At 45.1% G+C, this 27300-nt stretch overlaps 2 protein-coding genes across 7 annotated transcripts; one reads left to right on the top strand and one right to left on the bottom strand.

Moving 5' to 3' along the window:
- Positions 1-1896: 1896 nt before the first annotated feature.
- Positions 1897-10576, top strand: LOC112273184 (uncharacterized). 2 transcript variants are annotated; one of them, XM_024501663.3, is made up of 7 exons: positions 1897-2591; positions 3131-3208; positions 3853-3975; positions 4199-4606; positions 5247-7607; positions 8033-8475; positions 8589-10576. In XM_024501663.3, exons 1-7 carry the CDS (start codon positions 1902-1904, stop codon positions 10201-10203), a joined length of 5718 nt encoding a protein of 1905 aa, XP_024357431.2. In that variant the 5' UTR covers positions 1897-1901; the 3' UTR covers positions 10204-10576. The 2 variants fall into 2 exon arrangements, with proteins under 2 accessions (XP_024357431.2, XP_090101498.1); XM_090245372.1 differs by lacking the exon at positions 1897-2591 and having other exon boundaries at positions 2678-3681.
- A 1335-nt stretch (positions 10577-11911) lies between these two features.
- LOC112273343 (putative E3 ubiquitin-protein ligase ARI8) lies at positions 11912-18412 on the bottom strand. 5 transcript variants are annotated; one of them, XM_073529295.2, is made up of 14 exons: positions 18090-18412; positions 16510-16755; positions 16218-16342; positions 15831-15939; positions 15632-15722; positions 15076-15248; positions 14797-14904; positions 14593-14681; positions 14251-14358; positions 13966-14056; positions 13634-13723; positions 13361-13480; positions 12949-13172; positions 11912-12808 (listed from the first exon to the last, which is right to left on the bottom strand). In XM_073529295.2, exons 2-14 carry the CDS (start codon positions 16687-16689, stop codon positions 12529-12531), a joined length of 1788 nt encoding a protein of 595 aa, XP_073385396.1. In that variant the 5' UTR covers positions 16690-16755; positions 18090-18412; the 3' UTR covers positions 11912-12528. The 5 variants fall into 5 exon arrangements, with proteins under 5 accessions (XP_073385396.1, XP_073385395.1, XP_024357767.1 ...); XM_073529294.2 differs by having other exon boundaries at positions 18063-18412; XM_024501999.3 differs by having other exon boundaries at positions 17641-18412.
- Positions 18413-27300: the final 8888 nt, after the last annotated feature.

Genomic DNA, 27300 nt, shown 5'->3' on the forward strand with positions numbered 1-27300 from the left:
AGTGAGTTGCAAGCATAAAACTAAGACAGGGCAGAGCAGTTCCCATGATGAACGAAACAATATGCATTCCTCCGCTAATTCACAAATTCATCCATCCAACAATCCATCCATCATTCCAAGGTGGAATAACACACTCTCGCTGTCTACCTGACGTCTCTTTAGGTCATCTCGGAATGCTAACAAACGCACACCTGGGTCTCCCTCCCTCCCTCCTTGCCTGCCCACATCATCCATCGCCGATGGTGAAGTGTAAGGATAAAGGTTGCAAAGCAAAGAGACCATTCAAACTTATGATCTCGACTCATTGCAGGAGGACACGACGCACGGTCATTGGAGGGAACCAGGGACCAACGCCAAAGGCTAAGGAGAAGGAATGAATGAATGATCACGAAGCAAGCAAATGCAGCATGGCACAGACACAGCCCATCAATAAACAAACACACACACACACACACAACCGGGTCTGGGAGGAAGGGCCAGGCAGATATTTCATCCATCCATAAATCCATTCATCCACAAGAGGACACGTGACTGAGTGAGAGTCCAGGGAGTGCCATCCCCAAGCCCGCACCCAACCAGCCAATCCTCCTCCTCCACGGATGAGGGTCCCCAGTGCAGACGACGGTGGAGCACGAAGAAGAGAACAAGAAAAGAAAAGCGGGCGAGAGAGAGCGAGAGAGGGCCAAGGCAACGAAGCCAAAGAGCACTCACTCGTCAGAAGATAAAAAAAAGGACCAAAATCTTCCGCCATTCCGGCATTCCCTCGCCACACTGGGACCAGCGGGGGCGCCACCACCAACCCCAACCCCGTCTTCTATTTTTGCCCTCGCAACATTACTCCTGCCACACGCGGGAGGGAACCAGGGAGCACATCACACCAACACAAACGCAACGCAACCCAATCATCCAACTACAACTGCAACAACGCAGGCCCAGGCGCAGGCGCAGGCGCTGAGGAGGAGAGAAAGAAAGAACGACAGAAAGAGAGGGAGAGAGAAGCAGGAGGAGCATCGTCATCAGCAGCAGCAGCGCATCCCCTCGCCACGGCTCCGGCAACGCTTCCCCAGCTATCACAGCCATTCTGGAGGCAACCCCGCGGAAACCTGCTGCTGCGTCACCACGTCACTCTCCACGGAGGGAGGGGGGGAGAAAGAGAGCAAGCCAGCCAGCACCCCGGTCGGTAGAGTACGGCCGCACTGGCCAGCTTGGATGCGGGCAGCAGCAGCAGCATCATCGCGCAACGTGTTAGGGTGCCGCGGAGGAGTCGCAGGAGTTCTGGGGCGGGCGACGTCGCACGCCCAGGCCGCGGATGGGCTTGTGCAGGAGGCAGGACGCATGCTGCTGTTTATGCGCAGTCTAGTTTTGCGAGGGCTGTCAGGGGGTGGCTGTGCTGCGGGTTCCGCTTGCAGGCACATCGTTGCGGGTGCGAGTGGGTGGCAGCAGGCGGAAATCGGCCGGCGTCGGGCCGTCTGGTGCAGTCGGGTAGGTTTGCGGACGGGGCGCAGGGCAGTCGGCCGGGACGCAGCGCGGCGCTGGATCTGCTGTGGTTGCGGTGGTTTCGGGTATGCGCAGGAGGTGGTTTTGGCGGTGCGAGTGCGGCGGGGCGTGGTGCGTAAAATGGCCGGCTGTTGGGTAGCTCGTGGAGCGAATGACGGCAGTGGTCGAGGAAGTGTGGAGAGTGGGGTTGTTGGTGATATCGGGGCTAGCTTCTGAGAAGGGGCAGGGTATGGTGCCGGACGACGGCGATGATGACAGCCATCGGCGCTGAGTGAGACGATAGGGAGTTTGTGGGCGAGATATATATATATATATATATATATAGAGAGAGAGAGAGAGAGAGAGAGAGAGAGAGAGCGCAAGAGAGCGAGAGAGCGAGAGGGAGACGCCCCCTCGCGGGCGCCATGCTTTCTTTGAACAAGCGGCCCAACGGCGACGGTAGTTGTGCGTACGTGGTGTCGTGCGTGCTGCCGGACGGCGACGATCGTCGCATCGTGAAGTCGAGGAAGTTTGATTGCAGGGGCGCGGACGATGTGGAAGCGCAGCGGAGCGCGGTCCGGTTCGCGAGGGCGACTGATACGGTGGCGGAATTCCGAGCATTCCTGTTGGATGAGGGGGAGGGAGCGGGAGCCGGAAGGGCGAGGGTGAGGTCGTACGTGTGCGTGCGCGAGAAGCAGGGGACAGGGGTTGGATATGCCGTGGCCATGTGCCGGTTGGAGAGCGGGCAGTTGCGGAGCATTTCGTTCTTGCGAGGGTCGGGCGCGGACGAGGCGGCGGATGCGAGAGGAGAGGCCGAGGGACAGGCCGTGGGAAGGGCGGTGCAGTTTTTGCGCGGCGTGGGGTTCGAGAGCTGGCGCAAGCAGGCGGGCAGGGAGGCGGTGGTGAAGGGGCGAGAGCAGGCAGCGGGGAGCGGGGGCGATTCGGGGAGGGAGCGCGGGCTGAAGCATCCGTACTCGTTCGTGGGGATAGAGCAGGGCGAGAAGGTGGACTGCAGGTGTGGCAAGAATCGGAGCCACGGGCTGATGGTGGCGTGCGAGCGTTGCGGCGTGTGGGAACACGCGGAGTGCCAGGGGTTCCGGAAGAGTGGCAAGCAGGTGGTTGCCCCGCGCCAGTGTTGTGGGGATGCGTATTTGGTGGGCCTCCCGCGGGGAGCGGGGGGCGTGGGGTGATGTGCATCGGGGGTTTATGTGAGGAGGTAGAGAGATTGTGTTGGTAGTGGAAGTCCGAGTGGTGTTGGCGCACAGGAAGCAAGGGCTTGGGAGCGTTGTGTTGTGTGAGCGGCGTCGTGATGGATATGAATGCAGGGTTGTGGTAGTGACTGACATGGCAGGTAGGCGGAGGCGGAGGAATTGCAGGGTGTTGTGGCAGGGGGGCTGGGAAGCCGAGGCGTTGGGGTTGAGGTTGAGGACAGGTTGATTGTTGGTGTGGTAGCTGATGATGATGGTGGGGCGAGTGGCAGTTGGACGGTGGAGGGCTCCGGGGTAGGAGCAGGAATGGCGGGAGATGATGTGTGACAGGAAGTGAGAGGGTTGGCGGTGTTGAGAATACTGTGGTTGAGGATGGGGGTGGAGAGGGATGTGTTTGGAACATGCAAGAAGTGCGCCTGAAGTGCAAGTTTGTCCGTATGTTGCAGATCCCGGCCGATTACATCTGCTCGGCATGTGTGCGAGCGGAGAGGGAGGAGGTGACTGTCATCGGATGTGAGGAACAGGTTAGTCTCAGGCATGTGGAACAACTGCCATGACATTTAAGCAGAGTTCTTGTTTACTGCAAGCTATATGACAGGGGGGGTAGTCGGAAGCGAGCGAAAAGCTTCGGGGGCCGGGGGAGGGTGTGTGATACGGAGGGCTCAGGTCCGGTCGGTATGGGAATATAGCAGGTGTGCAGGCGCGTTAAGTGCGGATGAATGTGGAATGTGGAATGTGGTAAGGAAAGAGGAGGACGCAGGGCTCGTGCGGCGTGTAGCGTACCGGTAGGGTCATGAAAGGGGTATGAGGAGTACGTCGGTGGGATGGAAACGTGGAAGTAGATACGTACGTCGAGGAATCGGAGGCAGGGTAGGGAGCGTCGGCAGCGCGGTTACGATTGCCGGAGTGGGGTATTGTTGCGAAGGGTGGAGCAGCAGAGGCTCTGTTGTGTGGTTGTGTAGGGGCAATGGTTAAGATGGCGTCGGGCGGCGACAAGGTAATGGCCTCCAGACGGCGACTGGCTGGCTATTATCCAATGGGGATGGGTGGGGGAATTGTGATGGTCGGGAGGGGGTAGGGGGATGGATCCGGTGGACGTGGGACGGTCGGTGGAGGATGGATGGATGGTGGGTCTGAGCGTGTGGTGGGGCGTGGGTGGGCGGTGCAGGGAAGGGATTGGAGCGCGAGCACAGAGGTCGGGCATGCAGGGATGGGGTGGAGGGAGCAAGGGGATCGAGGATCGGTGTGCTGCCTTTGCGGTTGCGAGGACAACGAGCAATTCGAGGCTCTGGTAGGCATGGGTGGCTTTGGTGTTGTGGTTGAGGAGGGGACATGGCGGTGTTGCAGCAGGGGCAGAGTAGAGCAGATGGTGGGACATATGGGGTCGGGGATGGGAGGGCGGTACACGAGAGGCAGGGAGGCAGGCAGGAGGGTGGGCATGGTTGGGGTTGGGGTTGTGTGATGAGGTGAAAAGGAAGAGTGATTGGGGAGGGTTGTTTGGTTGGGGTGCGCAGGTGAAGCCTTGTGGTTGCAGTGGGTGCTCCGTGGTGGTCCACAGCAGCTGCGCGAGCGCGGTGAACGTGGGAGGTCCGCATAAGGAGCAGCGGGTTCAGAGGTTGGGAGTGTGCTGGTTCTGCGGGAGTCGTGCGAGGGACGGTGCGGGCAGCGACACGAAGTTGGCGAAAGGGTGTCGGTCGGGGCAGGAGGCGTCGGACGGCGGAGATGGACAGGGAGGGAAGGAAGAGCAGATGGGGGCGGCGCGAAAGCGGCTGAGAAGCAACAGCGGGAGCAGCGGAGGAGGAGGGAAAGGCGAGCAGCAGGGGGTGAAGGCATTGGCGAAGAACCCGAGGAGCGAGGCGGGGGCAAATGCGGTGCAATCGGAGAGAGTGCAGGCAGAAGCGTCGCCGACGGATTCGAAGAAGGTGCGTGGCGGATGTAGGAGGGTGGTGAGTGTTGGGGTTTGGACGGTGTGTGGGAGTGGGTGTGGTTTGTGGTGTGGAGCGGGAGGGTTTGGGTCGGGCACGGTGGAGCGGAGAGTAGACGGGCAGTTAGTGGGAAGCGAGGGAGAACGTGAGGCTGGGGTGGTGGGCGAGGAGCTCCCAAGGCAGGGTGGAAAGTGGTGGCACGTTGTGGATGGTGGGGGAACGATGGTGAGGGAAGCAGGAAGAGGTGAGGGTGTGAGTAAAGTATAGTTGAGTTTGTGAGTGTAGACGTGGGGCGTGGGCAGGGTGGAGGGATTGGGTGGGAAGGGGCGGGGGGATGGTGGGGTCGTAGTCGTGGAGCGAGAGCATGTAGAGATGTATGGTAGATGCTGTGGGGGTTGAGTATGGGCGGATGAGGACACGAGGTGGCGCGCGCGAGAGTGAGGGTAGATGCGATGGTAGCGCGTAGAAAGGATGGGTGCGTTGTGAATGGGAGGGTTGTGTGACTGGGAGGAGGGGAGGAGGAGGAGGAGGAGGGACAGACGAATGGGGTGCAGATGAGAAGCAGTTGGGCGGGTTGGAGGAGCGGGTTATGGTTTGGAAGAGCAGACGCTGACATGGTGGGGAGTGTTTGTTGCAGTTGTCGTCGCCATTTTTGGGGCGGCGGTTCAGCGACGCGGCGGCAAACGTGCCGATCAAGAAGCGGAGGATACAGCTGGAGGTGGTGAGATCGCCGTCACCTCCGCCTCCGAGTTCACCAGGAAGCCCAGAGGCAGATGCGGAGAAGGCAGCGGCGGAGGAGGGCGTTGGGGGTGGTGAAGGTTGGGATGGGGGGAGAGGAGGGAAGGCGGGCGGGAGTGCGAAGGGCGTGGGAGGTGCGGATGCACAGGCGTTTGTGGGCGAAGCAGGCGGGGTAGGTTTGATGGTGTGTGAGAATGTGAGGCAGGGGGATTGGGAAAAGAAGCAGGCGGGCGGGAGGGAGAGGCAATGCGTGGAGGCGGAGAGCAGGGCGGCAGATGCGTGCGGTGGGAGAACAGGTGCAGGGGAGGGTGTGATGTGTGGTGGAAGCGTCGGGGCGGGGCAGTCGGGCCCGGCGGACGGGTGCGAGGGGGAGGTAGAGCAGGGGAAGGGGAGGAGGGATGTGGGGGAGAATGGGAGAACGGGTGGCGGCAAGGCAGCGGAGGAGGGAAGCGGGTGGAGAGGTGACGTAGGTGCTCAAGGAGCGGCAGTGGCAGGAGTGGATGGGGAGGGCAGCATGAATGGGCGGGAGGAAGAGGGAGAAGGCATCGTGGGATCGGGGGTGGCGCGTGAGGAGGTGGTAGGCGCGTCGGTGCAGAGGACGGGAGGTGCAGTAGGCGAATCAGAGGGAGTTGTGGAGGTGGGGAGGGAGAGAGGGGCAGCGGCGGGTAGGAGTTGGAAGAGGAAGTTTTCGGACGGCGAGAGGGGCGATGGCGAGGGGGGTGTTCCGAGGGCGAAGGAGTGGGTGAAGGCGAGGTCTGGGGAGCGAGGCGGAAGCGCGAGCTTGGAGGAGTCAGGAGCGAGTGCGGGGGAGAACAGCATGTTGCGGGACGATAGGCTGCATTGGGACTTGAACATGGACATGGAAGAATGGGGGACGGTGGCGGAAGAGGAGAGCGGCGCGGGGTGGGCGGAGAGGTCGCGGTTGGGTGGAAGGATTGGGGCGGAGAAGAGGGAGAGCATGCGCGCGAACATGGTACAAGAATCAGAGGGAGGGGTGCGGAAGCGCGCAGCGCAGGGTGGTGCGGATGCAGGCAGCGGTGCAGAAGGGAGAGTCGGTAGTGTGAGCGGCGAGTTGGAGGTGGAGGTGGGAGTGGAGGAGGCGATGGCGGTGGATAGGAAGGGGGAGGCGGGGTTGGCGCGTGCAGGGTCTGGGAATGGGGTTTCGGAGTCGGCGGAGTGGGAGTCGAGGGAAACGGTTTCGTCGATGTGGGGTGGTGGAGGGTTGGGTGAGAGTGGTGGGGTGGAGGAGCACGGTGAGACAGGAGAGGGATCGGAGACTGTTATTCTGAGGTCGGAAGGAGGGGCGCGAGCATCAGCGTTGCAAGAGGACGATGGACACAGAGGAGGCAACATAGGAAGCGACGTTGGGGCGGAAGTGGGGCCTGGTGCGGTGGATGCAGCGGAAGGGGTTGGCGGTGAAGAGGCGAAAGCAGAGGTGGAGGGTGTTGTGGACGAGGTGATAGAAGGCGATGATGTTGCGACAGGGGAGGAAGGCGGAGCGGTGATGGATGGGTGCAGGTCGGGAGGTGCGGTGTTCGGAGCAGGGTCGTGTGGTGTGCGGGAGGAGGTGGGTGGGAGGTGCAGCGTGGAGGACGTGAGAGGCGAATGCAGTGATGGGGTTGAAGTAGAGAAGCAAGGTGGGGAGAGGTTGAGGCGGACGGGGGAGGGGGAGGAAGAAGTAGGTAGGGGTCCAGCGCGGGAGGCGAGCGTGGATGGCGGTGGAGGGAACGGAAGCCCCGTGAGGAGCAGCGTAGAAGCAGGAAGGTGCGATGAGGTGGGTGGAGGTTCCCAGGAGCACGAGAAGTCGGTGGAGGAGGTGGATAGAGGTGGGAGCGAGGGTGGTGGGTCGCCGTCGAGACAGGTGGCAGGAGCGAAATGGGAGGGTGATAACGGGGAGGACCTGGAAGGCGATGATGTGGATTATGGTGACTCTGACATGAGGGTCGGGGACGATGTGGAGATGGAAGGCACGGGAGTGCAGCGGGGCGGCGTAGAGGTGGAGAGTGCATGGAAGGGCGAGGGCGATGCGGTGGTGTGCGAAGTGCAAGGGGGATCGGGTTCGGAAAGCCAGGGGGAGGAGGGAGGCGGGATGATGGGGAGGGAGAGGAGGCACGGAAGTGGGAGCAGTGGCGGCGAGGAGTCACAGGGGATGGAAAGCGGGAAAGCGTATGGTGGAGAAGCGGAGGAAGGAGAGCGCAGCGGGATGGGTGGGAAGAGCAGAAGCAGTTCGGAACGGAACGGAGGTGCGGGAGGTGGAGAGGTAAGGGGTGGTGGTGTGCGGGTTGAATGCGGCGCAGAGGGGTGCATGAGGTTGGGAGGAGAGGATTGGGGGTGTGGGGTTGCAATGTGTGGCGTGCAGGTGTGGGAGGATGGAGGCGTGGTGTTGGGTGGTTGGATGGGGGGAGGCGGGACGGAAGTTTGGAGGGAGAGTAGGTAGTAGGGATGGGCAGTGGTGGATGTGCATAGGTGGGTTGGTGCGGGGAGTGAGTGAGTGTAGTGGGTGTGGGGTGGGATGGGGTGTGTGTAGGTCCGTGTCATGGGTGCCCAAGGGGGAAGCGTTGCATTGTGGGTGAAGGGATGGGATGGGATGGGATGGTGGTGGCGCAGTGGGAGTGGTAGATGATGTGGAGGAAGGGGATGGATCCGAGGCGTGGTAGGAGTGACGTGGTGTATTGGATGATGCAGGAGAAATGCGAGGAGGAGCACGGCAACGGAAGTGGGAGCGGTGGGACTTGCGGGAGTCGTGGGGCGTCGTTGGAGAGGACGGAGGGCGGGAGCGGAGCGGAGGGGAGTGGGAGGGGGGTGCGGAAGTCGGAGGTTCGGAGAGAAGGTTCGGAAGGCGGGAGTCGATCTCGGGCGAAGTCGGGGTGGGACCAGCTTCCGGAGGGGTTTCAGAGCGCGGAGGAAGCACTGCAAGCGGCTCGGTCGAACGCAGGACAGGCGGGTTGGGGGTCGGCGTACGGGTGCGGATACGCGGGGTGGAATGGGAATTCGAGCACGCACTTTGGGTCGGGGGAGAATCGGTACCTGTCGGGGCACGGGAGAGGGATGGTGGTGGGGCCGGCGGGCGAGAGAGGTGCGTTCGATAAGGTGGCGTGGAGCAGGGGCGAGCATGCACGGAGAAGCCGGTGGGTGGAAGGGCGTGAGCCGAACCTGTTGATTTGGTCGTGCACGTTTGAGAGTGGCATGGTAAGGTGAGTGCGGAAGGGTGGTGGATGTACTGAGGTGATTTTGTCCGCAGAGTGGACGTGGGGTTGGAGATGCACGGGAGAGTGGGCGTGGGGCAGGAGATGCGACACGGGAGCGGGGGCAGGGCACGACCGTCGTCGCTGGAGGCAGCGCATCGACAGCCTCGGAGGCGAGGAGTTTGGGGGGAGGATGCAGGGGGCGCGGGTCCGCTGTGGGCGTACGGTGCAGGGAGGGCGCTGTCGCCTTCGGGTGCGGGACCGGGACCGGGGCCGGGACGGGAGGCGTTCGGGTTCCACCCGCAGAAGGCTCGGAACGCAGCAGCCGTGGCGGCGGCGAAAGTGGAGAGCAGCGGACTGGTGGTGGCTCCGGACGGGACGGTGATCAAGGCAGGGGGCGGGGGTCAGGGCGGGCTGCGAGGGCTGGGCGGGAAGGGGAGGGGAGGCGGGTTTACGGGGATGGTGGGGGACATGGGGTCGAACGGGATGATGGGCGGAGTGGGGAACGCGGGGCTGGCGCATCCGATGAGGATGGGAGGGGATGTGGATTTGAGGGGGAGGGAGTGCCTGGGCGTGGACGCGAGGGTGGCGGGGGGGATGGGGATGGGGTCGCACTGCGTAGATCCGGCGCTGCGGTTCAAGGGGGTGGGCGAGAGGTTCGGTCCCGGTCCCGGTCCCGGGCTGCCTCCCGGGGTGGGGAGTTCGATGGGGCGCGGGGGGCCGGGAATGATGGGCGGGCCGGACCGGAGCAGATTCAGGTGGACGCGGGGAGATGGAGGTTTCGCGGGGTCAGTGGAGCAAGACGAGAGGGGATTCTCAGGGAGGCGGCGTGCGGTGGAGGCAGGGACGGCGGGGGAGGCGAGCGCAAGATCCAGGGTGGGCGCAACACCACCAAGATCGATGTCGAACAACGAGGAGGCGGGGGAGGAGGCGGGAGGAGGGAGCGAAGCGCGGAAGAGCAGAAGTGCGCACGGGAGCGAGGCGAAAGTGGAGGGGGAGGGTGCGAGTGTGGGTGCGGGCATGGATGCGGAGGGTCCCGGTGGGCAGCAGGGGGCGCCGTCACCTCCGAAGCTGCCGCTGCCGCCACCTCCCCCGAGGGCGCAGAGGTCTCCGCCAGCGGGTCTGAAGCGACTGCTGAACAACAAGAGGGAGGAGGAGTGGCCGCGAGGACGAGAGAGAAGCAGGGAGAGGGAGAGGGAGAGGGTGGGATCACGAGGGCATTACTCGCCTTCACGGAGATCCTCGCCGCACGTGATCCACGGGTCAGCGTTGACGGACGAGCGGGACAGGCTGTTGCTGGCGGGGATCGACAGGTCTCGGGAGCCAGGGGCATCGGGGTCGGGTTCGACTGAGGAAGCGGGGTCGCACAGGGGGAGGTCGATGGAGGGTGGCCACGAAGGGAGAAGAGCGCAACACCACGAGGGGCGAAGGCAGGAGGGAGAGAGCCACGCGGGGAAGGGGGAGGAGTTGACGGGCAGATCACGAGCACAGAGCAAGGACGAGGGAGGGAGGGGCGGCGATGGGAAGGAGTCGAGAGCGGAGAGCGAGCGGCGCAGCGCGTCGAGGGGCGGGAGTCGGAGAGAGAGCCAGAAGCCCGGAGGCGAGAGCAAACACAGCAGCAGCCGGGAGGGCGAGGACGACGTAGCTCCGAGGCGGCGGAGACCATCGTAGGGCGGAAAGCAGGAAGAGGGAGGGAATGCGTGGGAGACGATCGGGGAAGGGGGTTGCAGGAGCGTGTGGAGGAGAAGAGTGGACAATGGTGTTGGTGGGGTTCGCCACAGTTTTGGTCGCAAGTGGCAGGCGAGGACGCGCAGGGAGGGTGGCGTGAGCGTGCACATCCACAGGGATATGGGTGGGGTTGGTGATGGCAAGAAGTCGGCGGAGTCGGGTTGGACAACGAAGGCGTGAAGCGAGGCGGAGATAGTTGGGGCAGGCCGAGGAATGAAGGCGGCCACGGTGCAGTGGCACCGACGACGTAAGAAGTCGAAGTGTAATGACATTGACTGGAAAAGAAGAGCTTGAAGCTCCCCGGATGTTTTGTGAGCATGGCGTGCATTTGTGTGAAGGGGCGGTAGGAATGGTTGAGGGATGTGATTGATGGAGAGTGCGCGAATGGATTTGTGGTTGCGGGGGTGGTGTGGGTGGAAATGGGTTGTTGGGAGTGCGAGGGGTGTGTGGTGATGATACGGGAGGGCGGGACGGAGGCGCGGATTGAGATGTACATGGGATTCCCGATCGGGACGAAACCCGGGGGCCCATTCACTGGTGGCAATTTGGTAGTTCGTGGCTGGCAGCGGAATGTATGGATGTGGTCTTGAATTTGGGCTTGCGTATGAGGATTTGTCCGGACGTTCGATGCGCGTTGACATGAATGGTTTGGAGAGAGGGTTGCTCTAACAAGTGGTGGAGCTTGTGACAGTTTTTCGGTGTTGGGGAAGATGGGGTTCTAGTTTTTTTTTGTTTTTGGTTCTTTTAGATCGTGTGGGTTACATCCACCGGAACTGTAGTGTCACAAGAGTTAACGATATGGACTTGATATTCACAGGGAGTGCTCTTTGCGAGATATGTTTAGTATTGCTTGGAAAGCGGTGTTTGTTGTTGTTATGGCCGTTGTTGTTGAAGGACGGTTTCTCTCTTTTTTCATTGTGTAGACCCGATAGGTTTTGTTGCGATGGTGGGAAATTGATTTAGGTGCAGTGTTTCGCTAGTGCGGAGTGAGTATTCCTTGGTTATATGGTTGTAGTGTACAATGTGTTTCGCGGGAATTTGTTATGAGACTTCAGCCTTTATAGTGGGATTGTTGATTCCAAGGTTATTGTGGCGAATGCATGTGCTCTTTTGTGAATGTGGTGTTGACAAAGTTAATATCAGTTTTCCTCGTGTCGGTGTCGAAGCTGGTGCAGGAGGTATTAGTGATGCATTGAATTATTTTGAACGTACGTGAAGTGTGATTCTATCGAGTATGCCATGATCGCAGCTTTGGAACTCTTGGTCTTTGGCAGGGTTGTTGGCGTTGGACTACTTGTTATAAGCATAGGCACATGATATATGTGGTTTCAAATCCGGGTAAAGTTTTGAAGAGGGGAGTTTATTATGAAATATTTTCTGACTGGATCTGTACTCCACATATATCGAAAATACTAGCATGTAAATGCTTTCTTTACTCTGATGAGAACTATTTCGTAAACATGGAAACAGCTGTTGTTGGTTTGATATATCTGACACGTGTATTTTATAAAAATTTCACATTATATGTATGGACAATAAAACTCATGGTTGGACCATTTGACACTGAGAAGCTTGTGAATTGAAAAATTCTCAATTATTTAAGGAAAGTTTTTTGCAAGCGAATGTGTTGATCGAGAAATTTCGCCATGCATTTGTATGGAACATGTGACAAATATATCCATTTCAAATTTAAGTGACTGATGTAGCAGGTCAAGTGAAAATAAAGTAATAGGCAGACTTGTACTCAACAGTAATCTGCCAAACGAACTATGTACATCTCCTTTCCGGGAAAGTTCACCATCCTCGTCACATTTCATAAAGCGATGTATCAACTTTGGGGAATTCTGTTTTGGAGTACGCTTTTACAACTACCACATTTACAGTAGATAGAGACAGATGTGGTACATCGCAACTAGATAGACTGCCGTTGCAAATTGTGCACCACAAGGTCTCGATACATAAAATCCCTCCGTTCTTCATTTTCACCCACTTTGTTGGCTAGATTGTATACAACAAAAAATTTAGGGGATGGACAACTGATATCAACAATACCCAGATGCCTGACGCAAGGATTTAACTGTCAACATTGTGATTAACTTCTATGAATAGCCTTAAACAAAGCAGAAATGCCTTCAACCACCATATCTGAATACAGTGGTCTTTGATCCTGGACTGGATCAACAATGACATAGCAAATTTGAAGGATCTGGAGTGTTAGGAGAACTGACAAGCTCAGTCGGGAAAGAGATACTGAAGCGAGAATTTACATCACGATCGAGCGTGATTGCATATGACGCACACAATGGAAGACGCGGCTGTGGTATTGGCGTACGTGCAATGCTCACAAGACCAGTGAGTTGACTCCTCTCCGCTCCGACTAGAACCCCCACTTTTGGAACTTCCCACTTTAGGCCTGCCCCCTCGCCCTTTGGAACTTCCTGAAGCCTTCGAGCTGCTGCTGGACTTAGCAGCTGCTTTTGGAATATCCACGTCCGAAAGATTGTTCTCTAGGGCGCGAACCAGGTTCTCGAAGTATGTCTTTGTCACACTGGAAGGATTCAAATATCCGCTAAATGTCAGCTGCTGTATAAAATGAAAAGCCCGAACTGTGACCGTCAATAACTTCAGCTCAATAGCTGATGAAACATTATTATGAAGGAACTATTTCCTTGGTTCCAGAACAAGCACCTGGTCAGGCCAGCAAGCTTGGTGCGGAAGTCATTGAATGAGCTGGTTGGAGTGCCTCCAAGAAAGGTTAGCAAATCCTTCTCCGCACACTGGTGGAGGCGCTCTAAACCAGCTTCGGCCTCACCTTGCGAGTATTCAAAGAATTGTCTTTTCGTGTGCTCATTCTCAGGTAAGTAATATCCATAAGCATATGTCCACTTCAATACACGCCGGCATTCTACAATCTGCACAACAAAAAAACGATTAAAAGGAATACAGTTTGTGATTGTGGATAATGATGCTTCCGAGAAAAATGCTCCAAATGAATGTTCCACACTCCATACTCCGCATTATATGCAATAAATAACGTAATTAAGACAAAGGATATCCAGCAAGCGCAAAAATAACATGTCCACGCACAAAGTGTATTAACCTGGAGCCATGCATCTGTTACAAATTTCAGCTGCGACACTGGTTGGCATTGAGTGACGCTCAGCTTTTCAATCTGCACGTTCTGCATATCTTGAAGATCTGCAAGCGCCTTTGCCCTGGACTGCACACATCAGAAGGATTTGAGTAAGATTGAAATGATGAAAAACATCACATTAAATTAACCAGGTAGTCAATGCATCTCTAGTGTGTTATGGGAAAAAGATTATATAACTAACGTAGTGGAAGAAGTGCACCATCTCAAATTAGTACTCACAGATTCGTTTGTAGCCCAACGCTCATAATAGTGTGTGTAACGTTCAAGGGAGTTCTTCGCCATTTCCCTTCTCCGCTCTGCTTCATCATACTGGAAGAATGAACTGTAGCAGTTAGCTCAAATTCAAGGACTTTGAAAGAATTCTGTCACCTAGAATATGGCTAGGACCTGTTGCAAAGTATGACCAGCTATTTTATATGACTCGAAATATGTATGTGTGTGTGTGTGTGTGTTCTGTATGTGTGAAGCCATTAATCCACTCCCAAAATGATTTTCATGAACAGTGATAAATGCCCTCCCCGTTAATCATAGCTACGGACAAGCCTACGTACCACGCCTTCTTGCTTCGCGGTTTCATACCGATTGCATGCATAGAAACCACCCGTCCTTTCCCCATGATCAGTCCATGCTCCAAGGCAAAGCCTGTCAAAAACGCATAAATAAAACTGAGTGAATAAATTTGGTTGCTTATAAGTGATAGACTTACCAACCACTGGTGTCAACATACTCAGAGTGAAGCAACGTAAACTTAAGTAGCTGTGTCTATAAAATTAAGGTAAGAATGAATCATGATCCATCCATGACTTTAGATTCAATTGAAATTATCCATTACTTACCAGCAAAACTCAAATTTGCAAGGTGGTGTGCAAGTAATGTGCATGCAGCCTTGATTCTTTTCGATTGGCCTTTTACATTTGGGACAGGGTTTGCTGTTCGCAAGAATCCTGTTCAAAAAAATTGATAAAAAAGGGAACACAATATGAATAAAGGATGAGTTATTCTCTAAGAAAAAAGTCGACAGAATATCAGCTCGAACGCATATTTAGAGTTAAAATAACCAATAACCTCACAAAATCATTTCAAATCCCTGTAAATCAATTTGTTAGAAATCCGAAGTGGATTCTAATCCTGACATAAGAAACAAAATAAAATTAGGTATGCTGTGACACAGATCGTACCAGTTCATGTTCTCCGACTCTGCACAATTTTTCAATATCCATTTATTGACTGTCTCACAATCCACGGGCCGGTGTGCCTCTTCTCGACACTGGAGAGAAAAACACCCATAATAAATTATCTATCATCCTGTAAAATCCACGAATTGCTATTGTCTACTTTTGAGCAAACACCATAGAAGACGGACCTCAACAAAAAATACTCACATTCCAGCAGAAGTTAAATCCACACTTGCAGACAAGGTCATAGGAACCAACGCCAGGTTGAAATTCCACAGCATATTCACAGCCAGGTGCTGGGCACCACTTGACCTGCTAAATCACATTACGCAACCTTCATGTCAGACCATTACCCTTACTAACAAGCTTCTGCCAGCATGAAACATAAAAATAATTACACGGATGCACAATGAAGGCCAACATTCTATTCCATGCGTGAGAACGAAGCAAGAAGGATCGGAATTTGAGGCAGACTAGATTGTTAACCTTTCGGTTGTCCTCCACGTAAGATCTTAATAGATAACGCATGTACTTCTGTTGATCATCCGTCGAGACTAAACTTAGTACCATATCTTCTCCAATGGCTGAGCCACAGGATGGATCCGCACATCGAAGAGTCAAACATCCAGGCCCATCATTAATAGCTGTGTGTATGTAACCTGAACCCAATCCAGTTAAGAAGAAACCATCCCCATGTCAGGTCGGGATGTTATTAGCCGCAATAGAATCTGTCTATCCCAGTTTACCAAACACTAAACACTGCAAGTTATACAAAAAAGATGCGAACAGCTAGAACTGACCACAAACTTGACCAAATTCAGTAATCCTACATCTGGAAATTACCGAAAACATTCAGTTTAATTTATTTATCGCAGAAAACAATACATTCAACGTCAAGATGTACAAAATCTATCGCTATTCAGATCAAACTAGAACTGTGAGAAGATGCAGTCAAGCAGCAGGAAACTAGGTGGGCATTCTGCAAATGAACAAGCTTTCAAAAAACTGAATACTTCTAAGTAATGGTGCGCCAATACCTGACCTGTCCAACAGGTCTCACAGAAATAGTGACCGCATCTAGGTGCCCTCATTTTTTCAAACGGATGCACCTCAAAACATATCTCGCAAGTCATCTGTCAAAAGCATTAGTCAGAAATTTGTAGCAGTCCTGAGGACGAAATAGGCAAAGAAAAATAGGAAGGTCAAATTTCCCCCAAGAAATGGCTATAGTACTAGAGTACCTCTGTTTGAGTTTGTCTTTTGCTGGTAGCGGGTTTCTCCAGTAAACCGACGCTTGCGCGCACTCGTTCCTCATCCGCAAACCACTCGTCATTCACTTTACTCACACTCCTGATCATAAACAAGCGTGACTTTTCAACATGTGTACGTTAATCCAATACGATTACTGGCAACAACAGACTGCTTATTCTTCCGCTACGTTGCGATTTAACAAAAATACCAAAACACAAAACACAAAAACTAGTTGCTTGCATTGCAAATACAAGAATACAAAAGAGCAACCTAAAGTGTTAAAAAAAAATCTGATAACAAGACTAGGGAACGCAAGTACTCAATTACAGAAGTCTCGATATGACAATTAATAAAACAAAATAAAGAACGAATGTTACCACTTAAAGTGCCGAAGCAGAACCCCGGCATCCGCTGGAGATATAGACAAGAAATTAGTGATAGTTGATACGGCTTCGTCTTGTCGTTGCCGTATATCTTTCTCACTAAGGATTGTGAAGTTAGTCTGCAATAAAATATAAAGGAGAGGACATTTAAAGGCTCCTTTCAAAATCTTGAAGACGATCCTAGACAACATATGCATTGAATTCCTTGCACGCAACAATCAAACCCACAAGCATTGCAAAACCTACCTGTCCAAGAGCCAGAAGAAGAGTAACGTAGGGAGAGTACCTGGGGTAGCCGAGAACTAGGGTGAAGGTCGTCCACGTTCGAGTAATCAAAACCATAATCCGATTCATCATTGTCGTCATCACTAGCTAAAGCATCTGATTCCTCATCTTCCTCTTCGTTTACAAACTCACCATCTGATGTACCAGCCCATGCATCTTGCATTTCGTCCTCAGACTCCATGTCTCAACTCAGTAGGAAATACTCTTCGAGGAGTAGCAAGGAAGGGAGGAGGACCAAAATTGTCACCTGGAGCATCTAAGCGAGTTGAAGTCAACAGGATAGAGGAACTTAAAACAACGAAAAATAAGATCATAAAACACGTGGCGTCAAGACCAAATGCTGATTTGACCAAACACAGACATAGATTGAAGTAGAACACATTTTCAGAAGGTAAAAAAGTCAAAACCTTGACAAAGATCAATTTACCACAGCGAAACAAATTCACATAATCAAACATTCTGCAGCAGGTCGGCACACACAAAGTAGAGAAGATAAATGAGATAGATGCACCAGAAGGGAGTGCCACAATCAACAGACTGCACTGAAAATTCTCTTTCTCTTTCTCTGGCCCTAAACAAAACACAATTGCAACTTCCAAATATGTTCATAATGAAATACCTACTGGAAAAGAGTGGCAATTGTCATACCGACAGCCAAAAGGATCCCAACGGGTCTCTCATCTACAACCCAGCAGGAAAGCACACAAGAAGGCTACCAATTGCTTGCACAATTCATGATGAGTGTAAAATACTCCAAGCAAGGGATTAGAACAGAACTATGTAACCCTAATAACCCAAAACACAATCAGGTGCTTATGCACTAAGGGTGCAGCAGCACAGCAAGAGATCGTACAAAAAGCGGTTGTCCCTCAGTGGAACAATACAGAATTCCCAACAAGCTCACACACAAACCCTTGCTCCGACAACCGCCCTGAATTAGCGAAACTCCAGCCCAAAGCAGGAAATCTCCCTACCCCACACACCACAACACAAAACCTCCACAATCTATCTAACCTTCTCTTTCAAAAAAGGCAGAAAAATCGCAAATCGCAGGAAACCCTTTTCACAAAAAAAATTCACCACAAAATCAAACAATCTCCTCCACCACAATAATACACACCACCATCCATACCTTGTCTTCTTCTTTTACGCGACCACGATGACCAATACCATCACCACCACTCGGGCACTACCACTGCGTGCCACTCAAGCCTAAACCACAATCTGCTCACAACCCTCGATCTCTCCCCTAAACCACCCACCCCTCTCAACACCCACACACCCTTACACCCTCAAATTACACACACACACAGACAGAAAGACACATGCTTGTCGGCACATGCGCATCCTCCCACATCTCGTTCTCCCACTCCAAAAGGCAGCAGTGAGGGGTGACGACAAAAGAAGGAAGAATCGGCAGTGACGAAGGGCAAGTGTCTGTGTCTATGGAGCCATGAATCTCTACACAGGATGAAATGAGATGCGCTGGAGTGGGATTTCTAAGATGAAACCCAGGCAAGCAAGCGAGGAAGTGTGACAAAAACAGCAGTGTACGTCACAGGATTAGGGGGAGGAGCTCGCAATAAGGCTTCGAGGCTGCCTGGTCGTATGACTAGTAAGTCACCCATGAGGTTTCTTCTCGTCCTCCCCCTCCTCTTCCTTTCTTCTTTCGGTCTTTTTTTTCTTTCTTCCCTTATGTTACTTCTTCTTCTGCAAACTCTTCATTTTCTTCTTCTTATTCTTCTTATTCTTCTTATTCTTCTTCTTCTTATTCTTCTTCTTCTTATTCTTAAAATGATGCTGGTGTTCCTAATTCTCCTTCGACGTTGTTGAATTTGTGGGGTGTCTTGTGGCGCTCTGCGTTGTGCTCGTCCTGCTGTCGCCGAATGAACGATCGTCCACGTCACGAGATGTGGGGTTGCTCCTCTCACGCCGCTTGGCCTCCTTCGCGTCACGTTGCGGGCCACGCTGAGGCGGGCCTCGCTGCCCCTCGCCCCTGCGCCGCTTTCACACGGCTGCCTCCACTTGGCTCCATCCTCTCCACATCTTTCAATATTATGTCTAATTACAACATTCATTTTTTTTTGTTTGTTTTTATTTTTTATTTTGAAGATGGTAGTTTATAATTAATGAATTTCAAGTTTTGAAGTCACATACACACACACACACACACATATATATATATATATATATATTATTTAATTGTTAAATCATTCACTAAATTGACCTAACCATCATCAAAAAAATAGATTATTTCAAGATTTAGGTCTCTATTGTTGAATTTGCAACCAATGAAAAAATGATTAGTCAATTTTCATCATGGTTATAATCATGGCCATGATTGTATAAGACAATACATGTAATTATTTGAAAAGGAGTAAAAAAAAAAAAAAAAAAAAAAAACTATTCAAACATATAGTATAATCAATATTTACATTAGTATCTCGTTTCAAACATAAACACTTTTAAGCAATTACAATTTTCTTGCTTTATCTTACTCAAAAAAATGCCAACTATATAATCTTATTATAAAGACAAACTTCTTATAATTATAACAATGTAGATGTAAAAATACATGTATAAGACAAAATATCAATCAAAATGTATTTAAAAAGACATTAAATAATAACCAAGAAGAATTTTAAGATCTTGGCTTTAATGCCACAATGGCAACAATCAAAAATCTTATTGCAACATAGGATTTGGATTTGAAATTGTTTCATATAATGGTTCCAATTGCAAAAATAAGTCATAGAGATCTTAATAAATTCTAACAAGTTGATGAAGCCTCTTGTTAAGATCTTTAGAAGTTGGCAACATCTCAGCTTTTATATATAATGAATTGACAATAGTTTCAAATTATTTTTGAATTCAATCATAATTAGATATTTTAAACACTTGGTTTAATATCCTCTTATATTTAACTTATGTTGCAGCAACATGTAATGTCTACATGCCTTCCTTTCTCAAAATAAATTCCATAATTTAAAGTTACTACTACTTATTTGATAATAAGTAATTACAATTCAATATTGATTACTACACCTCCATACTTCAATCATGTGTGTACATATATAGTTGTAATATCTAAATTAACTAAATCAATAACTCTTTATATTTTTATCTTATTCAGAAGAATAAGGCCATCAATGGCAACAAGAGTAGCAATAATAAATTATTGATACACTATTATTATTCAAAATATTACTCAAATAAACTTGACAAGTATAGAATATGTAAATAAATTTTGTGGTAAGTTACTGGTTGGTTATTGACAACTTTGAGAATTAGACTTATAATTAGGCAATTTAGTTGGTAACAGTAGGTTGTTAGTGGAACAAATGGTCAAGAATTCAAAGGTTCATAACCTTTGGAATCTATTGGCCGACGGTCCATCTTTTGGTAGGATAAAGAGGTTGAGAAAAGGGAGATCGAGGCTAGACTGTGAGAGTCGTAAGCCGGGATAAGCTTGGTGCCACCTCTTTATTTTTTTTGCTTTTATTATTTGCTTATGAAGAATTGTGATTGAGAGAAGTATTGTGGAAACTGTGATTAAAATATTATAGAATATGACTTTGGACTGATCGTTTTGGAGAAAATCTGTGACCTTGAGAATTGAGATTATCAAATTATATTGTGTTAAATAAAGAAATTGAATTCTGTGTGATGAATTGAAAAATTGAATATAGTAAGTAAGTTGGAGATCAGTAATTGAATATATATAAACTGCAAAGAGAGTAAGTGGAAGATGAACTGATAAGAATATAGAAGTATTGTTGAATTGATAGTCATAGAATGGATTATGTGTTGAATTAAGACGGAAGTAGTAAGCCTTGGTGTTTTGTAGTTTGATAATTGATTTCAGATAGCTAGAGTACAGTCAATTGTGACACTAACAGACCTAATTCATATAACCAGTCTTTCCCCGTATTCGAATCCACCTCTATTAGTTCAATTGCTTTGGTATATTGAAGCTTGAATACAACGAGAACAAGAACAAGACTAGGTTGTCTTATTACTTTGCGCAAATACACAAATAAAAAAAATAGTGTAGAAAGTAATAATAGGAAGATTATATATATTTATTCAAAAGATTTTTATAAAAATATTCTTAAACATATTACAAACTTGAAATTTAATAAATTACAAGTACATAAAATAAAAGTATTATAAATATAAGGTGAATGTGAGCCAATTTGTAACAAAAATTTGTTTCTAATATTATTTGCATTAAATTCTTTAAAATTCTTTGTACAATCTCTATCTTGAAGAAAGAAAGCATTGCAAAGTGTTACTTTTTTAAAGTACTTTTCTAAGTTGCAAGCCTTGTAAGCAAAGATGAGAAAGAAAAAAGTCATTGTGAAGAGAAAGAAGAGACTTTATTATTAAAATAACAAGATATTAGTTATTAAAAGCTATGATCAATAATATTTGGAGGAAATTAAAATTTATTTGAATTATAATATATACAATTACAATCAAATATTCTTTAAAATATAATACACTCAACTTAATTAAAAAAATGAAAACTTTTACAATAGCTATCTCATCAAAATTATATTGTGTAAAATACATACTATTAAGCTTTAATGTCATTAATTCTTTCACATATCTTTATTCTATAAACCTGCATCATATATTATAAGTCAACAATTATTATAGATATACATAATTATTCTAATATTTACCTATATGATCAAATAGAAGTAAATAAAAGTAGATTTATTTTATAATACTTTTTTAGACAAGCTTTTTAGAAGCTTTACAGATGTTCATTTGATTTTATATCTGTTTATAATTCACTAATAGGCTAGAAACTTGGTCAATAAGTTAATCATTTCTTGGTAGCTTGTAGAATAAGTTAACTATGTGGTGCATATATAAAAAACTTGCCTTGTAAATTAAGATATATCTTTTGCAAAGTCAATATACTTTGGAGGTCTTATAAGACATCACTACATAGCTCCTAGTTAAAAGTATATATGTAAGCAAGAAAGAGGCCTTCTTCTTTCTTATCAATGCCTTTTTAATTCTTAGTCTTCTTTCAAGACTTTTTAGTCTTCTTTTCTTTGGAAATAGCTATTTTCATTCAATATATTATCATCATTGAGTGATATTCAAGTCTTTTTTAGTGAAACAAGAATATATTAATATTTTAATTCTTTAAAATTCTTGTCCTTAATAATTTGATAAGAGTGCTAATTCATTGTCCTTATCTTGTTTTAGAAGTAAGTAGATTACTTTCCTCTAATTTGACTTATAGATTTATTAAATTCCTTGAAATGGAAGGAAAAATTATGAATGCTTTACTTGGCAGAAATAAAAATAGATTTATAATTATTAAAAATCTTCACAAACTTGTCAACACTCTTAGAGTGAAAATTTTATGCATCACTAGTGTCAACTATAGAAATACTAATCCTATGCATATGGAAGAAGTTCACAATTTGCATCAAAAAATTATATAGTTGAAGGAAGCAAGTAGATCAATCTCACAACCAAATCTAGGAAGTTTTACTTCTACAAGAAAGATAGAAACAAAGATTAGTATGCCTAAGAAGTTTGATGGAGCAAGATCAAAGTTTTGAAGATTTTTGTAATAAATCAAGTTCTATCTAATATTAGATTTCTTCCAATACCTTAATGGATTTATTTAAGTTGGGTTCATAGATACATTTTCATCTAGAAGTATTCTCTCTTTGTTTTCACTTTTGATGGAAAAGGATGCATGACTTTTTTGTAATTTGAATTCATTCTTAGAAGTATTTACATCAATATTTAGAAAAAGTGATGAAAAAAGAGTAGCAAAGACCAAGATTTTATTTTTATAATAAGGATTACAATCAATCACCATATATACTGTTAAATTCCAAAACCTTGCTTATAATATAGACTTGAATGATAAAACTTTTATCAATCAGTTTTGGTATAGGTTGAAGGATAACGTCAAAAAATTTATTATTGTTAAATTTGAAAGCATAATCTTTCAAATAATTTATTGCTTAAGCCATTTCATGCAACAATTGATTATTTGAAAGGCATTAAAAACAAAGATTTGGCTGAAGAAGAACAAGTCAAGTAATAACAATAATTCCTAAGTTTTCAGAAACTTATTCATCAAAGTCAAAATCAATGCAAATTGATATGGTACATCTTAAACTTATTATTGAGTAATAAAAGACTTATCACTGTTAAGAAGGTTTATACTTATATTATGAAGAATCCAAGAACATTGCTCAAAATTGTCTAAAGAAATAACCCAATTACAAAATTAAGAGTATAGTTCTCAAAGAGAATAATGTATTGAAAAATAAGTTTTTCTAAGTATAATAGGAACCATGTAATTGGAATCTTAAGTAAGTTTAATAAAGATCATATTTTTTAAAAAAAATTCTTTACTTTATTTTACAATAGAAGTTTGTTTAAGATCAAAAAATTACAAAGTCTCAACTTTATTAGATTTAAGAGCCTCAACTTCTTTTATAGAAAAAGACTTTGTCAAAAAATAAGCTATATTTTTAAATAATAAAATCAAATTTATGCATGTAAAAATAATAGATGATTATTCATTGTCTTTTGAAAATGTTATATATAAAATTATTCTTGTAGAAGTAGCAACTAGTGGTAATAATAATTTAGTAATATTTAATGTTACTAGATCTTTTTCTAATATAATTATTTTAGAATTATCATGATTAAAAAGATATAATCCTCAAATAGATTAGATTTTTCATAATTTTAATTGTTTTCATAGTTTAGCTTAAGATTTTGCTAGGCAAGTAAAAATATATAAGTTCAATACATCTAAACTATTATTCATAAGTGTAAGAACTTTCATACATGATGCAAAAGAAGGTTCAACTTTTGTTATATATGCCATACTTATTATTCATAAAGAAAATATTTCAAATGGTATTCCAAGCCAACACCAAGATTATCAAGTTGTTTTTGAAAAAAAAAATACAAACATTCTTTTAGAGTATTGTCTTTATGATTATTCTATCGATCTTCAAGAAAGAACTCAACCACCATTTGGACCAATCTATAGCCGATCACAAAACGAGTTGGCTACATTCAAGGAATACATTGATAAAAATTTGACTAAAAACTTTATATGCCATTATAAATCTCCAGTCATGGCTCCTATCTTATTGTGAAGAGAAAAGATAGATGTATATAAACGATCTTTTTTCTTCACAAATAAGATAGAAAGATTTTTTAATAAATTGAATCAAACAAAGATCTATACAAAAATAGATCTATAAAGAGCATATAATTTGATATGTATTAAAAAAAGAAATAAATAGAAGATTGTATTTTGAACCAAGTATGAATATTTTGAGTATAATATCATACCTTTTGGACTTAGAAATATACTAGTTGCTTTTCAATATTTAATAAATGAAATCTTTTGTGAATTTCTTGATAATTTTATTATCTATTATTTAGACAATATCTTGATCTACTCTAAGAATATAGAAGAGCATGAACTTCATATTCATTATGTATTACAAAAACTAAAAAATACAAGATTATACACTAAGATAGAGAAGTATATATTTTACATTACTTAAGGTAATTTCTTAAGATACATTATTTCAAACAGTGGTCTTATGATGGATCTTAAAAAGGTGCAAACCATCATAGATTGAAAGATCTCAAAAACAATCAAAGATATACAATATTTTTTGAGATTTGTTAGTTATTACCAAATTTTCATTACAAACTTTTTTTTAAGTTCAAGCTCTTCTTATATGTTTGACATGTAAAGACAAAATTGAATGGAGTAAAGAAGTTCAAGTATCATTTGAAGCCTTAAAGACAATATATATTTTTGTACCAATCTTGTATTGTGTTAATTTTTTAAAGGTATTTTTTATAAAAAGAGATGCATCAAACTTTGTCATGGATGTTGTTTTGTCAAAAATAGGAAAAAATGACAAGATCTACTTGAAAGCTTTTTATTCCATGAAATTTTAGAAATAAAGATTAACTACAAGATCCATGACAAAGAATTTTTTGTAATTATGGATTCATTTCAAAAATGACATCATTATTTAGAAGGCACTTTTAGTTTAGTCACGATGTATATGGATCACAAGAACCTTAAGTACTTCATATTGGCACATGTTTTGAATTATTATCAAGCCCATTAGAACATATTTTTATCAAGATTTGATTTCAAGATCACTTATTGATCCAAAAAACAACAAGGTTTGTTAAATGCCCCTTTTAGATATTTTTAACTTATGACAAAAAAAAAGATGTGACTTTTAATCAACAAAGAATGATTCTCTTGAAGCCAAAGTATTTTCATCTTTAAGCAATAAAATCAACATTTATTATTGACTCAATTTTTGTCAAGTAAATTTAATCAAGTATGTTCTGTGATCCTCTTATTGATGATAATAAAAAAAATTCTTCGAAATTTTATGATACTTCCAAATTTGAATTCAAAAATATTCTATTCTATTTTTAAAAATAATTATATATTCTAGAAGGCAAAGCATGATTAAGTGTTCTTCAAGTTTGTCATGATTTTTTAATAGCCAAATATTTTGGATACAATAAGCCTTTGAAGCTAATATTAAGAGATTTTTAGTGGCTTCAAATATAAAAGGTAGTTAAAGACTTTTTACAATCATGTGATATTTGTTCAGGATTAAAAATTCTTTGTCATCGATCTTATAGACTTTTCCAGCCATTATCTATTTTGGAACAACCATGGTCTTTTGTTTCTATGAATTTTATCACAAATCTTCTAGTCTTAGATTTATATGATTCTATATTCATGATAATAAATCATTTTATTAAGATGGCATATTTTATATCATATATAAAATCTATCAAAAGTGAAGAAATAATCAAGCTTTTTCTTGACAACATCTATGGCTATTATAGATTATCTAAAGATGTTACATTGGATATGAGAAATTCAACTTGTATCAAAGTTTTGAAGAACCCTTTTTAAGATTTTAAAGATGGATATAAAGCTCTCTTTGGCTTTTCATCTTTATACTAATCAATAAAAGGAAAATGTGAATTCAGTTTTGGAATAATATTTGAAATATACTATTAATTATCATCAAGGTGATTAGACAATTCTTTTGCCATTGACAAAATTTGCATACAATAACTTGATATATTTTTCTATTCAATAAACACTTCTTTTTGTAAATTATGGTTATCATCTACAACTTAATATTTTTGACTTTTCAACAATTAATAATCATGTGGCAAAAGATTTGGCAAATTATTTGTTAAAGCTACATATAAAAATGAAGGTGCAATTAAAGAAAGTTCAAAAACAATATCAAGAGAGCGAGCCTCCTTGAAAAAATATAATATCCTTAATTATAAGTGGGTTGTAAGAAGCACAATGTTATCTAAATGAAGTCAAATATAAAAAGAATATCAAAAGCTAAGTACAAAATTTAGAATAATTGCTTTTTCATGTCGAGATGCAACCAATCTCTAATTCAAATCTTAAATCCAAACCTCATCTTATTAAAATATCTATAATTTACTTATTACTAATCCAATTTAGATAAAATTTAGCTTATTGAGCTTATTTTAAGCTAAAAAATTTTAAATTTTAAATTCCATAAATAATATCTTGAAAAAATGAGAGCCAAACCAAGGAAAAAAAATTGGCCATTTATTGTAGTTGCTACCCTCAAAACCCCCATCTACACATTAAGTTGGATTTCCCTTGTCATAGCTTTTCTTCTTCTGTGTTGAGGCTTATTGAAAAGCTAACAATGGAATCTAGCTTCTTTCAAATTTTTAGAATTAAAAGACAAAAATCTAATAAATGGCATAAATAATACCAAACCAATCTTGAATTTTGCCATCTAAAAATTTCAGCAAACCCCTCCTACAAATTCATGTGAATCTCCCTCATCACACCTCATCTTCTTGCGTGAAATAGCTTATTAGAAAGCTAAAAAAAATATTAAACTTTCTACAAAATCTAATAATAAAAAGAAAAAAAAAATGGCATTGAAATTCCTAAACAGACTTGAATCTTGCCTCCCAAAAACTCCAGCAATTCCTTTTTCACAAATTTGCTTAAATCTCCCTTCTCATAGTTCGTCTTATTGCATGAAATAGCTTATTAGAAAGCTAACAACAACATCAATCTTTCTGCAAAATCTTAGAATAAGAAGAAAAAAATGAAATAAATGGCATAGAAAATACCAAACCAGTCTTGAATTTTATTGTCCAAAAATTCCAATAAATCCCCTTCCACAAATTCATGTGAATTTCTCTCATCACAACTCCTCTTCTTGTGTAAAATAGCTTGTTGAAAAACTAATAATGAGATTTATTTTCTTTAAATTTTTTTTAAAAAAAGATGAGAATTTTGTATTTAGCCTTCAAAATCCCAAACTAGGCTTGAATCTCATCCCTTCCAAAATTTCCAGCAACCTTCCTTTCCATTCTTTTTGACTTTAGTTCCTCTTCCTCCCTTCCAAAACAAAATTAAAATCCTTAATGCAAAAAATTCCTATCCCTAATCCTCTCCTAATATCCATCTTAAACTACTATGGAATCACATATTTATCCTAAAAGACAATACCTTCAAACTCAAATAATCCATTTAAGACAACAATTTCATATTCAAAATTCTATTCAAATTTATAAATGTATTAGCATTATATTCCTCATCTTTTCTTATAAATGAAATCAATTACACTCTAAATATCTTAGTTTTACTTAAATAAAGTATATCACAACCAAACATTAATGTGGATGCCTATTACAAGAAACAACCACAATTCAATGTAAA

The sequence above is a fragment of the Physcomitrium patens genome, chromosome 20 (genome assembly GCF_059467195.1).
Source record: "Physcomitrium patens ecotype Gransden chromosome 20, ASM5946719v1, whole genome shotgun sequence".
Lineage (NCBI taxonomy): Eukaryota > Viridiplantae > Streptophyta > Bryopsida > Funariales > Funariaceae > Physcomitrium > Physcomitrium patens.

Bases quoted from the DNA above. Each gene is read 5' to 3' on its own strand.
- LOC112273184 (XM_024501663.3), top strand. From the start codon at position 1,902: ATGCTTTCTTTGAACAAGCGGCCCAACGGCGACGGTAGTTGTGCGTAC. The intron at 2,592-3,130 runs GTGGTTGCCCCG...CGTATGTTGCAG, and splicing joins TCCGGAAGAGTGGCAAGCAG to ATCCCGGCCGATTACATCTG. The intron at 3,209-3,852 runs GTTAGTCTCAGG...TGGGCGGTGCAG, and splicing joins TCATCGGATGTGAGGAACAG to GGAAGGGATTGGAGCGCGAG.
- LOC112273343 (XM_073529295.2), bottom strand. From the start codon at position 16,689: ATGGAGTCTGAGGACGAAATGCAAGATGCATGGGCTGGTACATCAGAT. The intron at 14,359-14,592 runs GTACGATCTGTG...TTTTTTGAACAG, and splicing joins GAGTCGGAGAACATGAACTG to GATTCTTGCGAACAGCAAAC. The intron at 13,481-13,633 runs GTGAGTACTAAT...TGATGTGTGCAG, and splicing joins GTTGGGCTACAAACGAATCT to TCCAGGGCAAAGGCGCTTGC.